This window comes from Sminthopsis crassicaudata, chromosome 1 (genome assembly GCF_048593235.1).
Source record: "Sminthopsis crassicaudata isolate SCR6 chromosome 1, ASM4859323v1, whole genome shotgun sequence".
Classification (NCBI taxonomy): Eukaryota; Metazoa; Chordata; class Mammalia; order Dasyuromorphia; family Dasyuridae; genus Sminthopsis; species Sminthopsis crassicaudata.
The window spans coordinates 19,289,644-19,307,551 of NC_133617.1; the positions used below are offsets into that span (position 1 = coordinate 19,289,644).

At 46.5% G+C, this 17,908-nt stretch overlaps 1 protein-coding gene across 1 annotated transcript in view; it reads left to right on the plus strand.

Annotated features, from left to right (window-relative positions):
- The first annotated feature begins 6,870 nt into the window (after positions 1 to 6,870).
- The window catches only part of CORO1C (coronin 1C), a 106,051-nt gene continuing 95,013 nt past the window's right edge, over positions 6,871 to 17,908 (plus strand). The window contains exon 1 of the mRNA XM_074295818.1: positions 6,871 to 7,327. Within this exon, the coding sequence (XP_074151919.1) occupies positions 6,991 to 7,327 (337 nt within the window). The 5' untranslated portion in view covers positions 6,871 to 6,990. The remainder of the gene's footprint in view (positions 7,328 to 17,908) is intronic.

Sequence of the window (17,908 nt, forward strand, 5' to 3'; positions counted from 1 at the left end):
GAAGGAGAGGAAAATTTGGAACAGAAGGGAGTGCAAGGGATAATGTTGTAAAAATTACCCATGCATGTGTACTGTCAAAAATGTTATAATTATACAATTAATTTTAAAAATTGGTAATGCAAAGAAAAAAAGAAAGAAAGAAAGGAAAAAAAAAACCCTATATCAGAGTGCTTGCTTTCTTGGGGAGGAGGAAGAAGACAAAAATTTGGAATACAAAGTCTTACAAAAATGAATGTTGAAAACTATCTTTACATGTATTTGGAAAAATAAAATACTATTGAGGAAAAAACATTTTTAAATGCATCTTTCTTAGCAGGGATGAGGAAACCTTCCCTCTATCCAATGCAGACTATTACCTGTCTTGTAAATTCTAATCTCAGGAAATGTAAGCCTGAAACAGGAATAAGTTCAATGACTTGCCCAGGTTCATATGTCCTGAGATGGAATTCAATCCTGCTTCTTCCCATTTGCAAATAGTCCTCTCTGCTCTGGTTCCCTTTTGCTCCTTCCCTTCTTTGGACCCAAATTCCTTCCTTTGTGGAAAGGGGGAGGTGATCTCTAGAAGGTCCTTTCAAGTTTAAATCTTATGATCCATTCAGTCCATTTTGTGTTACATCCTATCTCCCTTGAGGATTTAAAACTGTTTTCTCCAGCACCCATTTTTTTTTTCTATACACTTTCCTCCAGCAAACAAAGCCTTAACAATATTGCCTTTTATGCTGAGATCTGGGAAGCTGGCTCTGACTCATAATGGGAGCTCTCCTGGCAAGGGAACCAGATCCCTACTTCATGGACTCCTCCCCTTAGAAGAGACGAAAGGACATCAAGGAAAGTCAGGGTTCACATTTCAAGACTCAAAAAATAAAAACAATGAAATTCATGCTTCATGGTCTGATAAAAAGGTAAGATGGTTAGATGTGGAATCAAAACTCAAATTCCATTCAACTACTTTCATCCCTGCTCCCCTAATAAAATAGTCACTTTAAGGTTTGCACTTTCCACACAGAAGGACAAAGAAAGGTAGATCTGTGTTCAGGAAGACCTGAATTCAAATCCTGCCTGAAACACTTAGTTAACAAATCACTTCATTTCAGCCTGTGTCAATTTCCTCATCTGTACAATGGGGATAAAACAATCTCCCTCTCAGTATTGTTGTAAGGATCAAATGAGGTCATTCTAGTAAAATGCTTTACAGACTTAAAGTGTTATTAATTCTAGCAAGTATTAGTAGGAAATGAGCTTTATAGAATTTAAAGGGCTCTAGAAATATGAGTTATTAATGTTATTTTGTTTGATTCTTTTTATATCTGTATCTCATTCATTTCAAAATATATCCCTCCTCTTGTGTCAAAGATTTAAAGAGTAAAGTCAGAATGTGGATCAAAACATAGTATTTTCATCTTTTTTGTTGTTTGTTTTTTCTTTCTTGTGGCTTTTTTCTTTTATTCTCGATTTTATTTCATTTTTTTTTTTAACTCAGCATGATGAATATGGAAATGTGTTTAAAAGAACTGCACATGTTTAACTTATATGGGATTGTTTGCTGTCTGGGGTAGGAGGAGAAAAATTTGGAAGACAGGCTTTTGCAGGGTTGTGTTGAAAACTGCATATAATTGAAAAAACAGAATACTGTCAATTTAAAAAAAGAAAAAAGAAAAGTTTTTAACTAAAAAAAAAAGTGAGTAGAGTCAACATGCATTTATTTAGCAGCTGCTGTGTGCTAAGTGATACAAAGAAAGATAAAAGACTGCCCACACACACAAGTGAAAATCTAGTGAAAAAGAAAACAAGAACAGTTCCACAAAGCCAAACAAAACTATATTCTCTTCTTCCTTACTAAATTTAGTCATAATTATACAGAATTCAATTTCAATTATTTTGCTCTTTCTGTTTACATTGTAGGAGTTATTATTGAACCATCCATCAACATAAAGCACCTACATCACATTGTGTATGTAATGATCATTACATAAATCTTATATGTACAATAATTTCTCTTTTTATATGTCAGGTATTTGTATGAGTGATAGTTACATAAATGAATATAATAAGTACTAATATATTTTTCATGTCTCATTGCCTGACTAAAAACTGTTTATCACTGTTAAAAAGAAAACATTAAGCACCTACTATGTGTCATTATGCATATTGTTTTCCTAGTTCTCTTTCATTCTGTTCATTTAAGTCTTCCTGTGCTTCTCGGAATCTTTGCTTTTGTCATTTCCTTATAGTAAATTAATATTCCATTAAATTCATATATAACAATCTGTCTCACCATCCCCCAATCAATGGGCACTTCCCTTTCCCACCAGTTCTTTGCTACCACAAATAATTACATATATATATATATATATATATATATATATATATATATATATATATATCACACCACTGATCAAGAGGAAAGGCACTGGGAGCCATTGGGTCCAACACAGAACTTGGCAAAAAAAATCCTTCTGCATTCCCAACTTGAGATCAGCTAGACTTTGCTGGAACATAAATGGTGAGCAAGAATGCGTTTCCTCTCCAAGCAGTGTTTGCTTCTCCAGGATAGTTTTTACAAGAAAACTTGTTCTGATATCAAGTAGAAATTTGTCTCTTTGCAACCTCTATTGTTTATTCTTGGCTCTAACTTCTGGGTAGAAACAGAACAAATATAATCCTTCCTCCAGATGAATAGATCCCTTCAAATATCTGAAGACAGATATGTTCTTTGCTATTCTTCGGAGGGCATATAAATGTGGAGTGGTTCCATGAAGGGTCTTTGGCATTCAAGAGTGTCACTGATCCCGTCTATTAATTGTGTGCTAACATGATTAATAAAATGATTGTTATTCAGAAATTACTTCTTGAACTCTTTGGAAATAATCCTAGGAGGTAGGTATGGTTTTTTATCCCCATTCTACACATAAGAAAACTGAGGAAGGGAGGGGTTAAGTGACATGTTCAGAGTCACACAGCTAATAAGTGGACGAATCTAGATTTGAACTCAAATCTTCTGAAGTATTGTGTGAATAGTGAAGTCAATGATCCTTGTTAATTGCAGATATTACCTTGAGAGGAGAATATGAACTCCTTAGCTAGTTACTTAGAATCATAACATCGAAGATCCTCTCTCCCATTTTACAGATGAGGAAACCGAGGTCCAGATGGGACAAGTGACCTACCCCCAAATCACAGTAACATGAAAGGCAGGCTTGGAACCCTTTTGTTCTGAATCAAGAGTCAGATTTGCTACAAGATAGAGTACTAGAAGGCCAGGGCAGACATACATGCTATAGCATAGTAGAGAACATCAAACCTCCATATCAAAGCACATAATGTCAAGGCCAGGAGGGTACCTCAGAACCAAGAATGTCAGAGCTGGGAGAGAGCTTAGAACTGGGAATGTCAGAGCTGGGAGAGAACTGGGAATGTCAGGGCTGGGAGAGAACTGGGAATGTCAGGGCTGGGAGAGAACTTAACTGGGAATGTCAGGGCTGGGAGAGAGCTTAGAACTGGGAATGTCAGGGCTGGGAGAGAGCTTAGAACTGGGAATGTCAGAGCTGGGAGAGAGCTTAGAACTGGGAATGTCAGAGCTGGGAGAGAACTTAACTGGGAATGTCAGGGCTGGGAGAGAGCTTAGAACTGGGAATGTCAGAGCTGGGAGAGAACTGGGAATGTCAGGGCTGGGAGAGAACTGGGAATGTCAGGGCTGGGAGAGAACTTAACTGGGAATGTCAGGGCTGGGAGAGAGCTTAGAACTGGGAATGTCAGAGCTGGGAGAGAACTGGGAATGTCAGGGCTGGGAGAGAACTGGGAATGTCAGGGCTGGGAGAGAACTTAACTGGGAATGTCAGGGCTGGGAGAGAGCTTAGAACTGGGAATGTCAGAGCTGGGAGAGAGCTTAGAACTGGGAATGTCAGAGCTGGGAGAGAACTTAACTGGGAATGTCAGGGCTGGGAGAGAACTTAACTGGGAATGTCAGGGCTGGGAGAGAGCTTAGAACTGGGAATGTCAGGGCTGGGAGAGAGCTTAGAACTGGGAATGTCAGAGCTGGGAGAGAGCTTAGAACTGGGAATGTCAGGGCTGGGAGAGAACTTAACTGGGAATGTCAGGGCTGGGAGAGAGCTTAGAACTGGGAATGTCAGGGCTGGGAGAGAGCTTAGAACTGGGAATGTCAGAGCTGGGAGAGAGCTTAGAACTGGGAATGTCAGAGCTGGGAGAGAACTTAACTGGGAATGTCAGGGCTGGGAGAGAGCTTAGAACTGGGAATGTCAGAGCTGGGAGAGAACTGGGAATGTCAGGGCTGGGAGAGAACTGGGAATGTCAGGGCTGGGAGAGAACTTAACTGGGAATGTCAGGGCTGGGAGAGAGCTTAGAACTGGGAATGTCAGAGCTGGGAGAGAACTGGGAATGTCAGGGCTGGGAGAGAACTGGGAATGTCAGGGCTGGGAGAGAACTTAACTGGGAATGTCAGGGCTGGGAGAGAGCTTAGAACTGGGAATGTCAGAGCTGGGAGAGAGCTTAGAACTGGGAATGTCAGAGCTGGGAGAGAACTTAACTGGGAATGTCAGGGCTGGGAGAGAGCTTAACTGGGAATGTCAGGGCTGGGAGAGAGCTTAGAACTGGGAATGTCAGTGCTGGGAGAGAGCTTAACTGGGAATGTCAGGGCTGGGAGAGAGCTTAGAACTGGGAATGTCAGTGCTGGGAGAGAGCTTAACTGGGAATGTCAGAGCTGGGAGAGAGCTTAACTGGGAATGTCAGGGCTGGGAGAGAGCTTAGAACTGGGAATGTCAGGGCTGGGAGAGAGCTTAGAACTGAGAATGTCAGGGCTGGGAGAGAGCTTAGAACTGGGAATGTCAGGGCTGGGAGAGAGCTTAGAACTGGGAATGTCAGCTGGGAGAGAGCTTAGAACTGGGAATGTCAGGGCTGGGAGAGAGCTTAGAACTGGGAATGTCAGCTGGGAGAGAGCTTAGAACTGGGAATGTCAGGGCTGGGAGAGAGCTTAGAACTGGGAATGTCAGCTGGGAGAGAGCTTAGAACTGGGAATGTCAGAGCTGGGAGAGAGCTTAACTGGGAATGTCAGGGCTGGGAGAGAGCTTAGAACTGGGAATGTCAGGGCTGGGAGAGAGCTTAGAACAGAGGATGTCAGAGGTAGGAAGGGCCTTGGAACAAGGGATATCAGAGCTGGGAGGGGCTTTTTTTTTTTGAACTTCGAATGTTTCAATATAGGACGACAGAATCCTAGATTTAGCCTTGAAGAGACCCTATAAGTCTCTATTTGCATTTCCCAGACCAGTAACTAGGTCTGGGAGAGGCCCCCAAACACGCCCACGTGAAAGTATTAGGTTTGTACCCGGGAGCCCGGACCCCAAAATCCAACATCCTTTCTGACTGCGTCCCTCCAGTTCTCCCATTTAACAGAAAAGGAAACCGAGGCCCGGTGGCTCCTGGGAAAGGCAGGCCGTTGCAGAAGTAGCCGAAGCTCTCCCGGGTGAGTAAAGTGCTGGGGGAGGGGAGGGACGTGACCGGGAGGGGGGCGGGCAGCGGCTCAGCCGGGCCCCCCAGGGGAATCTCCTCGGGTGTCCGGCTCGGGGCTGTGGAGAGCAGGCTCTGGAGCCGGTGGAACCGGGGGCAGGACCAGGCTGGAAGTGAAGGAGAGAAGCCTGGAGGCCCCTGCAGGTTCCCCGAGTCCCCGTGAGGGGCTCACTCCCCACCCACCTCTGCACAGGCGCCACTCTGCCCCCCCCCCCCAAAGTCAAGGACACCTCGCACACCATAAAAGGCCCTGAGCCGGGAATTCGCTGCGCCGGAGAAGCCTCGGCGGGGGTGGGGGAGGGGAGCCCAAAGCACCCTTCCCTGCCGCCCCCCCTCCGTCCTGCAAGGGATCCCGCAGCCCTCGCCGGCTCCTCTGTCCGCTTCCCGGTGCGGCCACAGAAGTTCTGAGCAGCGGCCCCCGCCTCCTGGTGCCCGGGAACCCGGGGCTGGGGGCGCTCCCGTCGATGGCACCTGCCTAGTAGAGGTCACCCCTCATTTCCCCCTCTCTTCCTCGTTAGAGCTAAGCTTCAGTCCCGGAGTCTGGCGGGGAGCAGCCCCTCCTCACCCAGCACTCCCCCTCCGGGAGCCAGCTGCTACCGCTACGAGGAGGGGCTTGGGGGAGAGCCTCCCTCTCCCTCCTTACTCCTCCTCTTCTCCCTCCTCCGCCCAAGGGGCAGCAGATGGTCCGCCAGGAGCTCCGCGGCCACCCCTCCCCCTTTTAAGCACCCGGAGCTCCAGGGCTTCGCCCGGCGCCCAGAGGACCGAATCTAGGGGTAGAGAGGGAGGGGGTTCGGGGCCACCGCTCCTGTAGCCCCGCCCCCTCCGGGGATGCGCGACTTCGGGGCGTCGACCCGAAGCGTTTGGCCTTGACCGGCCCGGGTGCCCGCCTGGTGGAGCCTACGGGAGCAAAGAGAGGGTGCCTCCTATCCGTCCCTTAGCCACCTCATGCAGACCTCGGTCTGGCCCCCCCGGGGAGGCGCCCCGAGCGCTAGGACTCGGGCGGGTCCTAGGCCGGACGAGGAGCCCCCCGAAGCCTCCAGTCTGCTGCAGGTCTCCAGTGAGACGCTGTGGCTGAGCCGGCCCCTGAATTTCCAAGGGGCTCCCCGGCGGGGCCCCGTCGTGTACGTCCGGGAGGAGAGCGAGCTCCATGTGCACAGCCTGGCCGCGACCCACGAACCCGGTAGGCCAGTGGTGAGCAGCGCCCGGGGCTGCCTGAGCCGCCAGGGGAGCAGCTCCTCCGACGGGGGGCCGGACCCCGGCCGCCAAGTGAGCCGCCTGCCGTGCGCCCTGGCGGGAAACTGGACTCCGGAGCCCCGACGGCTGCAGATCTCTGTGACCTCCTCCGTGATCCGGGGCTCACAGAGGCAGCCAGAAGTGACCCCGCCGCAGCCTCTGGCCCAGACTGAGAACAAGCGGCTCACCCCGACGCCCCCTCCCTCGGCCTTGACCCAGGACAAACGAGTCACTTCGATGCCCTCTCTCCTGGTGGAGACCAGGGACGAGAGGGTCACATCGACGCCCTCTCTCTTGCCCCGAACAGGGGACGAGCGGGTCACATCGACGCCCTCTCTCCTGGCCCGAACCGGGGACGAGCGGGTCACATCAACGCCCCCTCTCCTGCCCCGAACCAGGGACGAGCGGGCCACTTCAATGCCCTCTCTCCCGGTCCGGACCGGGGACGAGCCGGTCACATCGTCGCCCCTCCCCCCGACCAAGACAGATGACAAGCCAATCAAAGTGTCGGACATGAAGAAGAACTTTGAGACCCCCGCAGCGCGCCCACCAACTGCACCCTTAGCCCGGAAAGGTGAGAGGTCGCCGAGGGACAGGGAGGGGTCAGAAGGGAGGGGTTACTTATCAGGTAAACGGAGGGAGGGGCTAAGCGGCTAGGGGGAAAATCATTGGATTTAGAGCTGAAAGTGACGGACAGAGAGCTTCAGGCCCGGGGTTCTTAACCCGGGCTCCGCGCTTCCTCTAGCTTTGGGCCCAGTGTTAGAGGCCAGGGGGAGGGGGGATGCTTTGGAGGATGCTTATTTGCCCTTCCTTGACCTGCAGTCTATGGACTGATTTTTTTTTTTAATATTCTGATAACTATATTTCAATATAATTGCTTTCTTTTGTCATCCCATGTATTTTATGCATTGAAAAACATTTTGAGGAGTCCATCGATTTCACCCATATTTCCCTGTGGGGGAGGGGAAGGAGGCGTGGCCATGAACCCAAAAGGTTATATCGTCCTGTTTCTGACCTCCCACTTTTTCTGGTGGAGGGAACGGAAGCCCGAAGAGGTCAAACTACACGGGAGGCAATTAAGTGAAGTAATTTGAACCCAAGACTTATCATCCCAAATCTTGGACTTGCTCCATTGTGCCTGATTGCCGAGAAAGGATGGATAGGTTAATAACTCTTTCTCCTTTAATCTTTCATTTCTCCTCATTCTTTTCTGGGAGTAGAATCCTCCGAGGTGGGAGGCGGGGAGGGGGAAGGGAAAAGGGGGGAGGGGGAGGGGGAAGGGAAACGGGGGGGGGAAGGGAAGGGCACTTTCTTCTCCATTCCTTAGCAAGTGGTCAGATTTAAAGGTTAGCTCTCTTTGGAGATTCTCCCCCTCGCCGCCGCCTCCACCTTGAGGCAGTTGATCCGAAGGCCTTTTATGTCCTAATGCTGAGGATACAAAGCTGAGAGAGACAGAAAAAGAGAGAGATAGAGGGGAGGGAGGAGAGAGGCAGACGGAGAGATAGGTAGAGAAAGACAAACACAGAGAAGGAAAGAAGGAGGGAGAGAGGGATGAAGGAAAGGAAGGACAGAAAAAGGGAGGGATGGAGGGAGAAGGAAGAGAGAAGGAGAAATCGATGAAAAAAAAAGCCTTGGACAACAGGGGAAGTGGAGTAAAGGCAGCTCAGGCCATTATGGCTGCTGTGGGACAAGTTTATCCTTTAAAAAATAAGAGCAATGGGGCCTAGCATACGAATGGTTCCAAAAAGGTCTTGAATAGACCGAATAGGGTTTTACTCTAAGTAAGATAATTGATTTCGACTCAATAAATCCTGGTTCTACCCCATGAATACCTCATGCTCCCTATTTACCTGGGCTACAGATCAAATGCAAATAAAGAGGCAAGTCCAGGTGTCCCTAGGTGTCAGCTGGCAGTAGTTACCTAGAGATTCACCTGGGCCTTGTCAGGTCACTGAGGAGTTCTCCAAATTCAGTTTCCAAAAACAGGGGCATCTGAATCTGAATCCTTCCTGAACTCTCAACTCCGTTTTAAAGTAACGTGCAAATCTAACGGAAAGCTGATCTTTAAGCCAGACAGCTCCATTCCATGAACTTCCTATTTGTCCAGGAACAAGTAATATTACTGCTTTGGTCTCAGCTTCCAAAGAAATAATTAGAAAATACTGGAGCAAGGTGTCTAAACTGCTTCTGGGCCCCGTTATGCCCTATTCTACTTCCCTTCCCAGCCCTGATATTCCTTGTTCTAACCCACATCAGTGGGTTGCAGAGTTGGAAAAAAAAATTAATTTAAAAAAAATGTTGGCAAAGAAAACAAAATCAAACTTCCCAAAGCTGTTCCAAGGTCCCTCTCAGCTCTGACATCCCCTGTTCTAAGCTCCCTCCCAGCTCTGACATTCCCTGTTCTAAGGTCTCCTCCCAGCTCTGACATCCCCTGTTCTAAGGCTCTCCCAGCCCTGACATCCCCTGTTCTAAGGCTCTCCCAGCCCTGACATCCCCTGTTCTAAGGCTCTCCCAGCTCTGACATCTCCTGTTCTAAGGCTCCTCCCACTTCTGACATCCCCAGTTCTAAGCTCCCTCCCAGCTCTGACATCCCCTGTTCTAAGGTCTCCTCCCACTTCTGACATCCCCTGTTCTAAGGTCTCCTCCCAGCTCTGACATCCCCTGTTCTAAGGCTCCTCCCAGCTCTGACATCCCCTGTTCTAAGGCTCCTCCCAGCTCTGACATCCCCTGTTCTAAGGCTCCTCCCAGCTCTAACATTCCCTGTTCTAAGGCCCCTCCCAGCTCTGACATCCCCTGTTCTAAGGCCCCTCCCAGCTCTGACATCCCTTGTTCTAAGGCCCCTCCCAGCTCTGACATCCCCTGTTCTAAGGCCCCTCCCAGCTCTGACATCCCCTGTTCTAAGGCTCCTCCCAGCTCTAACATTCCTTGTTCTAAGGCCCCTCCTAGCTCTGACATCCCCTGTTCTAAGGCCCCTCCCACTTCTGACATCCCCTGTTCTAAGGTCTCCTCCCAGCTCTGACATCCCCTGTTCTAAGGTCTCCTCCCAGCTCTGACATCCCCTGTTCTAAGCTCCCTCCCAGCTCTGACATTCCCTGTTCTAAGGTCTCCTCCCAGCTCTGACATTCCCTGTTCTAAGGCTCTCCCAGCTCTGACATCCCCTGTTCTAAGGCTCCTCCCACTTCTGACATCCCCAGTTCTAAGCTCCCTCCCAGCTCTGACATCCCCTGTTCTAAGGTCTCCTCCCACTTCTGACATCCCCTGTTCTAAGGTCTCCTCCCAGCTCTGACATCCCCTGTTCTAAGGCTCCTCCCAGCTCTGACATCCCTTGTTCTAAGGCTCCTCCCAGCTCTGACATCCCCTGTTCTAAGGCTCCTCCCAGCTCTAACATTCCCTGTTCTAAGGCCCCTCCCAGCTCTGACATCCCCTGTTCTAAGGCCCCTCCCACTTCTGACATCCCCTGTTCTAAGGTCTCCTCCCAGCTCTGACATCCCCTGTTCTAAGGCTCCTCCCAGCTCTAACATTCCCTGTTCTAAGGCCCCTCCCAGCTCTGACATCCCCTGTTCTAAGGCTCCTCCCAGCTCTAACATTCCTTGTTCTAAGGCCCCTCCTAGCTCTGACATCCCCTGTTCTAAGGCCCCTCCCACTTCTGACATCCCCTGTTCTAAGGTCTCCTCCCAGCTCTGACATCCCCTGTTCTAAGGTCTCCTCCCAGCTCTGACATCCCCTGTTCTAAGGCTCCTCCCAGCTCTAACATTCCCTGTTCTAAGCTCTTTCCCACTGTTCTAAGGCCCCTCCCACCTGTCATCTTCTGTTCTAAGGCCCCTCCCACTTCTGATATCCTATGTTCTAAGGCCTCCCCCAGCTTGAACATTTTCTCTTGTCCTAGTAAATATGCAAACTCCTGGAGGATTTGGAGCTGTCACACTTTTGTAACTGTATCCTTAGTTCCTGGTGATTACCTTGTTTTATTCTGGCATTGTAGTAGATACAATGCTGCTGGCAACCTCAGAGGATACCTTCATTCTTTCTCTAAGGGGAAGGATCCATGGATCATTCTCTTTTCTCTTCCCAAAAGAAATGATCTTTTTAGTAAGAACATTCTTTGATCAGACTAGTCAATCTCAACTGAGTAAGCAGATGTACCTCCTTGCACCCAAGTCATCACCAGAGCATTGTGCATCCTAAGAAATTTGTCCAAAAAGGTGGAATGATCCCAGAACCAGATGAAGATCCAAAGGGTCCTTCTCTCTCCTTTCTCTCTTCCTTCTCCCTCCATCTCTCCCTTTTTCTGACCTTCCTTTCCTTCATCCCTCTCTTCCTCCTTCTTTCCTCTCTCTTCCTTCTCTCTTTTTCTTTCTCTGTCTTTCTCTACCTATCTGTCTGCTTCTCTCCTTCCCTTCTATCTTACCCAAGAGGAAGGAATCGAATCCTATAGAGCTGAGCTAGAGCCAGTCTGCAGTTCAGAGGGCAGCCTGAGTATCGCCGGAGCTGTGGCAAAGAATAGAACTAGCCAAGAGGGTTCACAGTGAAGCTCAACACTAGCAGCCTCTCAGAGCAGGAGGTTAGAACTGTGGGAAATTCTGAGAAATGGGGCAGCTCCTTGCCCACTTCCTGAGTATACCAAACCCCTCTAGGAACTGAATTTGAACTCACCCACGAGGTCAGCTAGAAATAGATGGATATTAAATAAAGCAGCAAGCCCAACTTAGTACCCAGAGCCTAGAACTTTTCCTATTTGGGGGCTTGGAGTCACGTGGCTTGAATTTATAACTTTGCACACAAATAGCCTCCATCTTATGTGCTGCTTACCTCCAGACAGAAAGACGATAGACCTGGAGACGATTTGTTGGGTTGGGAAAGGTTGGGTTTTTATTGAAACAAATTAATTTCAAAAAAGATTTTCAAAGAAAAAAATCAAACTAATTTCCAAAAGCTGTGGGAATATTGGGCTTAAATGGGCTAATTAGTGCAACTTTCAAACGAAGGTGGTATACAAGTCCTGGTTGACATCAAGAGTTGATTGATGGATTTCATGAAGAAGTGTTCTTACTTAACAAAGTAATTAATTTAAAGTAGGAGGGGAGACATAACTAATTGAGTTTTGTTCAAGTTCAGATAAAGAAACTGAGGCATTGAGGCTTGGGGAGTTTAAGTGATTTACCCAGTTTCCACAGGTAATAAGCATAAAAGTGGTGTTATAATGGTATCATAATGGTACATCCTTGCTACATCTTAAGGTCCCTCCCAGCCCTGACATTCTATGTTCTAAGGCCCTTCCAGCACAGACATTCCCTGTTCTAAGGCCCTTCCAGTACAGACATCCCCTGTTCTAAGGCCCTTCCAGTACAGACATCCCCTGTTCTAAGGCCCTTCCAGTACAGACATCCCCTGTTCTAAGGCCTCTTCTAGCCCTGATATTTTCCCTGTTCTTAATCACCTTCTGATATTCCCTGTTCTAAGGCCATTCCTAGAATTGACATCCAGTGTTTGAAAGTTTGTAAAATTTCTATGTTCTGACACTTCCTCTTGATCCAACATTTTTTTGTGAGTTTTTGTTGTTTGTTTTTAAGACAGGATGTTTCTTTCTGGTCTTAAGCATCCTATGATTCCTTGCTCTAATTCTATGCTCCATCATTCTATGTGCTCCCTATCTGTCTTTCTTTCTTTGTCTCTCCTTGTCTCTGCTTCTCTATCTCTGTCTCTCCCTTTCCCTCCCTCTGTTTCTGTTTCTCTGTAAGATCTGAGACCTTGATCCTCCAAACATCTGATGCAGGAGGGCCAGGAGGCTTGGGAGCTGCCTCCTTACCTGCCTTTGGTATTTGGGTTGTAATTCCACCCTGTTTTCATCCCCAGAGCAGTCTAATCCCCTTTGAAGCAGTGTCTGTATTTGCATATGTGAAAAACACTGTCAGAAATGGAAGCCTCTGGGAACTGGGAGCAGATGGGGGTATGGGTAGCTTGGAGAATTGAGCTTATATTTTCCTCCGTCCCAGAATAATGAACGCTCCAGAGACATGAATGGCCCATGGGGTGGGGGTGGGAGAGACAAATGAGTGTCAGTTTCCTGCCAACAGATGGCTCCTCATTCATCTGGTCATAGACTTAGAAATGGAAAGGACCTTAGGGACCATTGAGTCCAACCCTCTCATTTCACAGATTCAGAAACCAAGGCCCAGAGTGGTTAACTCACTTGGCCGGAGTCACACAGCCAGTAAATATCTGAAACAAGATTTGAACCCGTATGTTTCTGGCTCTCAAGGCCAATGTCTTTCGACTCTGTCCACTACGCTGGGGTGCCCCCATTCCAGGACATTTATTAAATGTATTCTATAGACAGGGGCCTATGTTAGGAGAGTGAGATACACAAATAAATGGAATTATGTCTGCTTTCAGGAGGAGCAGAATGTCAAAGGGCAGGGCTTGGGGATCCCAAGCTGGAATAGGCAGTGATTATACTCCACAGATGGATGAAAGGACCCCGTTCTCTCCTCCTTGCCTTGTACTGGCAGGAGAGAATCCAGGGTCAAAGCTCAGCTCTGCCACTAATCGTGTGGCAAGATCCACGTAAATCCCCTGTGCCATAATGATGGGAGCAGTTTCAGCAGTCAAGTCAGAAAGACCAGGGACCTCATGCAAGACACTAGATCTTTCAGGCTTGGGCAGTTCTACTAGGACATAAATGACAGAGCAGGTACCCCCTAGCATTGGAAGAAGGAGGGACTCATTTTGAAAATCAGATGAAAAAATGGAAGTGATAGTTGTTTCTCTAGCTGGCAAATGAGGAGTTGGCCCTTTGTTCTAAGCTGTTCCTAACTCTGACTTTCTCTGTGTTCTAAGGTCTTTCTCAACTCTAACATCCCCTAGTCAAAGGCCTCTCCCAGCTCACAATTTATCTGTGTTCTATGGTTCTTCCCAGTCCTACCATCCCCTATTCTAAGCTCCCTTCCAGCTCACAATTTCTCTGTGTTCTAAGGTCCCTCCCAGCTCTGACATCTCTTGTTCTATGTCCCCTTTCAGCTCAGACTTTCTCTGTATTCTAATGTCCCTCCCAGCTCAGATTTTATACTAAGGTCCTTCCAAGCTCTTACATTCCCTATTCTAAAGCCCCTCCAGTTTTGACATCCCCAGTTTTAGGGCCCTGGCCTTCCCAGTTCTAAGGCCCTTCCTACCTCAAATGGAAAGAAAGAAGGAAGGAAGAAGGGAAGGAATTCTGTGTGTTACACTTCTGTTCTAAGAAAGGGTTTCAATCCACTTAGGACAATGGGGGCCCGAGAGGGATATTTTGGAAATAGAAGCTAGAAAGAACAGGGATTGGCACTATGGCAAGGGATGAGATGTTGGTCCACGCCAGGATTTTCAGCTCAGATAATCCGGTGACTATTCCAGAGTTGGAAGGGGATATGAGAAAGGGCAGTTCACAGGTTGTGTCTCTTATGATTCATTCTTTTTATAGATGAGGAAGATAAATCCCAAAGGGTGACTTGCTCAGGATCCCACAAATCAAAAGTGATCACAAAGAACCAAGAAGCTTGAGAGAGCAAAGGACCGAAGGTCAGTCTTAGGGTCAGGAAAATCACTGGAGCCGGAGTCCTGATTGCCTCCAGTTGCTCAAAAGCCATATACTTATGTTACTTTGAGTGAATCATTCACCTTCTTGGTAACCCAAAACAACTCTCTAATTCAGTTGAAGTCAACACACATTTATTAAGCACCTACAGTATGCAAAACTGTGCTAGGTACTAGGGATACAAAAAAAAACCCAAATTAATCAGTTCTACTGACATATTCTGCAGGACACTCAGGTGAAGAGAAGCACAGATGGAGGGAGATGCCATACTGGGTGCTCCACCCTCTGGAAAAAATAATTCCTTAGGACAAAAATAAACCAAAATGAAATAAAAAGAATGGGATTGAGCCAGTTGCTCAAAAGCCATATACTTATGTTACTTTGAGTGAATCATTCACCTTCTTGGTGACCCAAAACAACTCTCTAATTCAGTTGAAGTCAACACACATTTATTAAGCACCTACAGTATGCAGAACTGTGCTAGGTACTAGGGATACAAAAAAACCCCAATTTAATCAGTTCTATTGACATATTCTGCAGGACACTCAGGTGCAGAGAAGCACAGATGGAGGGAGATGCCATACTGGGTGCTCCACCCTCTGGAAAAAATAATTCCTTTGGACAAAAATAAACCAAAATGAAATAAAAAGAATGGGATTGAGCCAGATAGTCACTGAACTGCCTTTCTTCCTCTGGTGACACTTATGAGGGTGATACACTTTTGAACACCTTTGAGTTTCCCTGGTAGAACCCATAGCTTTTCCCCACATTCAGGGACTTTGTGTAAGAGCTTGAAGTATTTGGGAGCCCAATCCTCCTTTGGTACAATCGCTTGATCTAGAGCAAATAAAACCAGTCCTTCCTCCCTCTGATGGAGGTAAAGGGGGAGATCATATCCCTCTGTTCAAGTGCTTTAGATCAGGTGAGGTTTTAAAAAGAGAAAAAGAGAGAGAGAGAGAGTGTGGTAAAATCAATATTTGGCTTTGGAAAGTGAGCATTAATAATAGCCTTGAAACCTGGAAAACCTGAATTGATGGGTAATTATAGTGACCTGAGCTTGACCCTGAGTTAGAGAGGAGAAAATCCACCTCCTTCCTTCCTCTTTGCCGAGATGTGGTCCGGTGGGTGCTTAATAATAGTATGTGTGCTCAAAGACCTGAGTGGGTGGCTGAGTTTGTAGGATTTCCATCTTTTTTCTTACTTTTTAATTCTTTGCTACAGAGCCTGAGGCAGGCTTTCCAGGGTGTCCCCAAAATCTTAGCACAGTTCACTTATCTTTTTGGGGAGATACCCTATATTTGGTGATGGAGAAGATAAACTAGCAATTCAAATTCAAAAAGGGGAAAATAACAAAAAAGTAAACTTGGAGCTATATTATTTCAGAAAAGAGAAATAGTATCTTGGAAAGGATTGACATGGAGTTAGGAAATAGCTGCGTTCATTTTTACCTCTGTCACATTCTAGATCACATTGTAATCTTGGGTAAATTTGACTCTTCAAAGCCTAATGTGGTACAGAAAAATGAATGCTGCCTTTGGTGTCCCAGGAGACATAAATCGTGAGCTGGAAGAGATTTTAGAGGTAGTTCAGTGGCTAGCAACCAAGGACCTGGACTCAAGAGGAAAGACTTAAATTCAAACCTAGTCTCTGATCCTTACTAGCTAGGTGACTCTGAGCAAGTCATTTCATGTCTGCCTCAGGTTACTCCTCTATAAAATGGGGATAATGATGCACCTACAGCCCAGATTTTTGTGTGCAGATTGTGAGATAAAATTTGTAGAGCACTTTGTAGACCTTTAAAGGGCTCTATAAGTTCTAACTATTATTATTAAGCCAACCTTTTGTGTAACGTGCTCTCCTGGCAGTTACAATTACTAGTCTGTCCTAGACCCACCAGAGTACCTTTGACCACTGTCCTTTGCAGTGTGAACTCTACCCGGCTCGCCTCTTCTGAGGCCTTCAAAGGTCTCTGGCCACAATCTCTTGAATCTGTAGCTTAATAACCGGTAGCGCACTCAAGAACAACCACGTGTAATCTTAAAAGCCTTTATTATACCTACTCACATAATGCCCTGACTTGATGCCCTGACTTGTTGGTTCCCGAGTGAACACCTGGTCAGAAGACCCATGTGTTCACTACCAAAACCCTTACCTCTTTTGGCTACCCATCTTGGCTTGGCCACCCAGGCTGGGGAGCCAGGGTGAACAGCACGAGGTTAAAGAGGGCGGTTGCTGCCTGCAGTGGGCTTACATAGGGCCTGTGAGGTCACACACACAGCCAATCAGCGAGAGAGTCACCCATTACAAAACTATCTCAATATGGCCAGGATCCCGCCCAAGGGCAGTCCTAATATCCACAGAAATTATTTCCCGGCCTCAATCTCCCGATGCACTGTGTCCTCCCATTTAAAGGGCCCTTACACTTTTGGATCTAGAGAGGTGACTAGTGAGGTGACTAGATGTGTCCCCAGAGATGATTTTTGAGATCTAGAAAGGTGACTAGTGTAAAGTCATCCAGTCAAGATCCTTTGATTCCTAATTTTTCATTGTAATCACATCTTAGAAGTCAGTAATATTACAAATCAGTGCCTGATTATTGTTTTTCCTGATTGTTAAGACTTAAGAAAGTGTTAATCTTGCAGATGAAACTTGAAAGTTTGTGATGATACATTTTTCCTTTCTAGGGAGAATGTTATTAAACTTTGACCAGCTAACCTTTATCTTACTTACTTCTTGATGGAAGATGCAGATTAGTGAGTGATTACAACAGCAAAGGAACCTAACTTGTTCCCTTCAGTGCTCTCTCCCTCTCTCCTCCCCTCTCATTTTACCCAAGGATAAATTTAAGGATAAATCTACTCTCCAAGAAAGGAGAGTAAATTATACACACAGCTAATTAGTGATAGATCTAGGAATAAAAATCAGATGTCACAGAATCCCAGAAGCTGAGTGTTAGATAGCACCTCAGCCTCCATCTTGTCCAAACTTGACCCAGAAAAGAACAATTCTGGCAAGTGTTCAGTTAGTTAATACGCATTTATTAAGCACCTATTAAGCTGGAGGCTGAGCTAAGTGCTGTGTGAAGGGGAGTGTCAAAAAAAAGACAAAAGACAGTTCCTGCCTTTAAGCTGCTCCATTCAAAGGTTCCATATTTACAATTAGACGGCCTTCCTATTCAAATCTTTCTTTTTTTATAGAGAAGTAACTGAAACCACATTTTAAGTAGGAAGGGGGAAGGCAATAAACACTTATTAATCACCTACTATGTGCTGGCTTTGAGCTAAATTCATTATATCAATTCATTTGGTCTTTAGGATAACCCTGGAAGATACTGCTATTTTCCTACCATTTTATAAGGTAGATTTCAATTCAGCTCTTCCTGATTCCAAGCCCAGTAATCTATTCACTGTGCAACCCAGGGAGGACAATATATAAATAACTATGTACTAATAATTGTGTAACTAAATAACTGTGTAACTATGTACAAGATAAATGCAGGATGATTTCACATTTATAATTGATATTATATTGTTTACTTTTTTCAATGGATTGGGGTGGGGCTGGAGAGAGCAAGAGAGAATTTAGAAC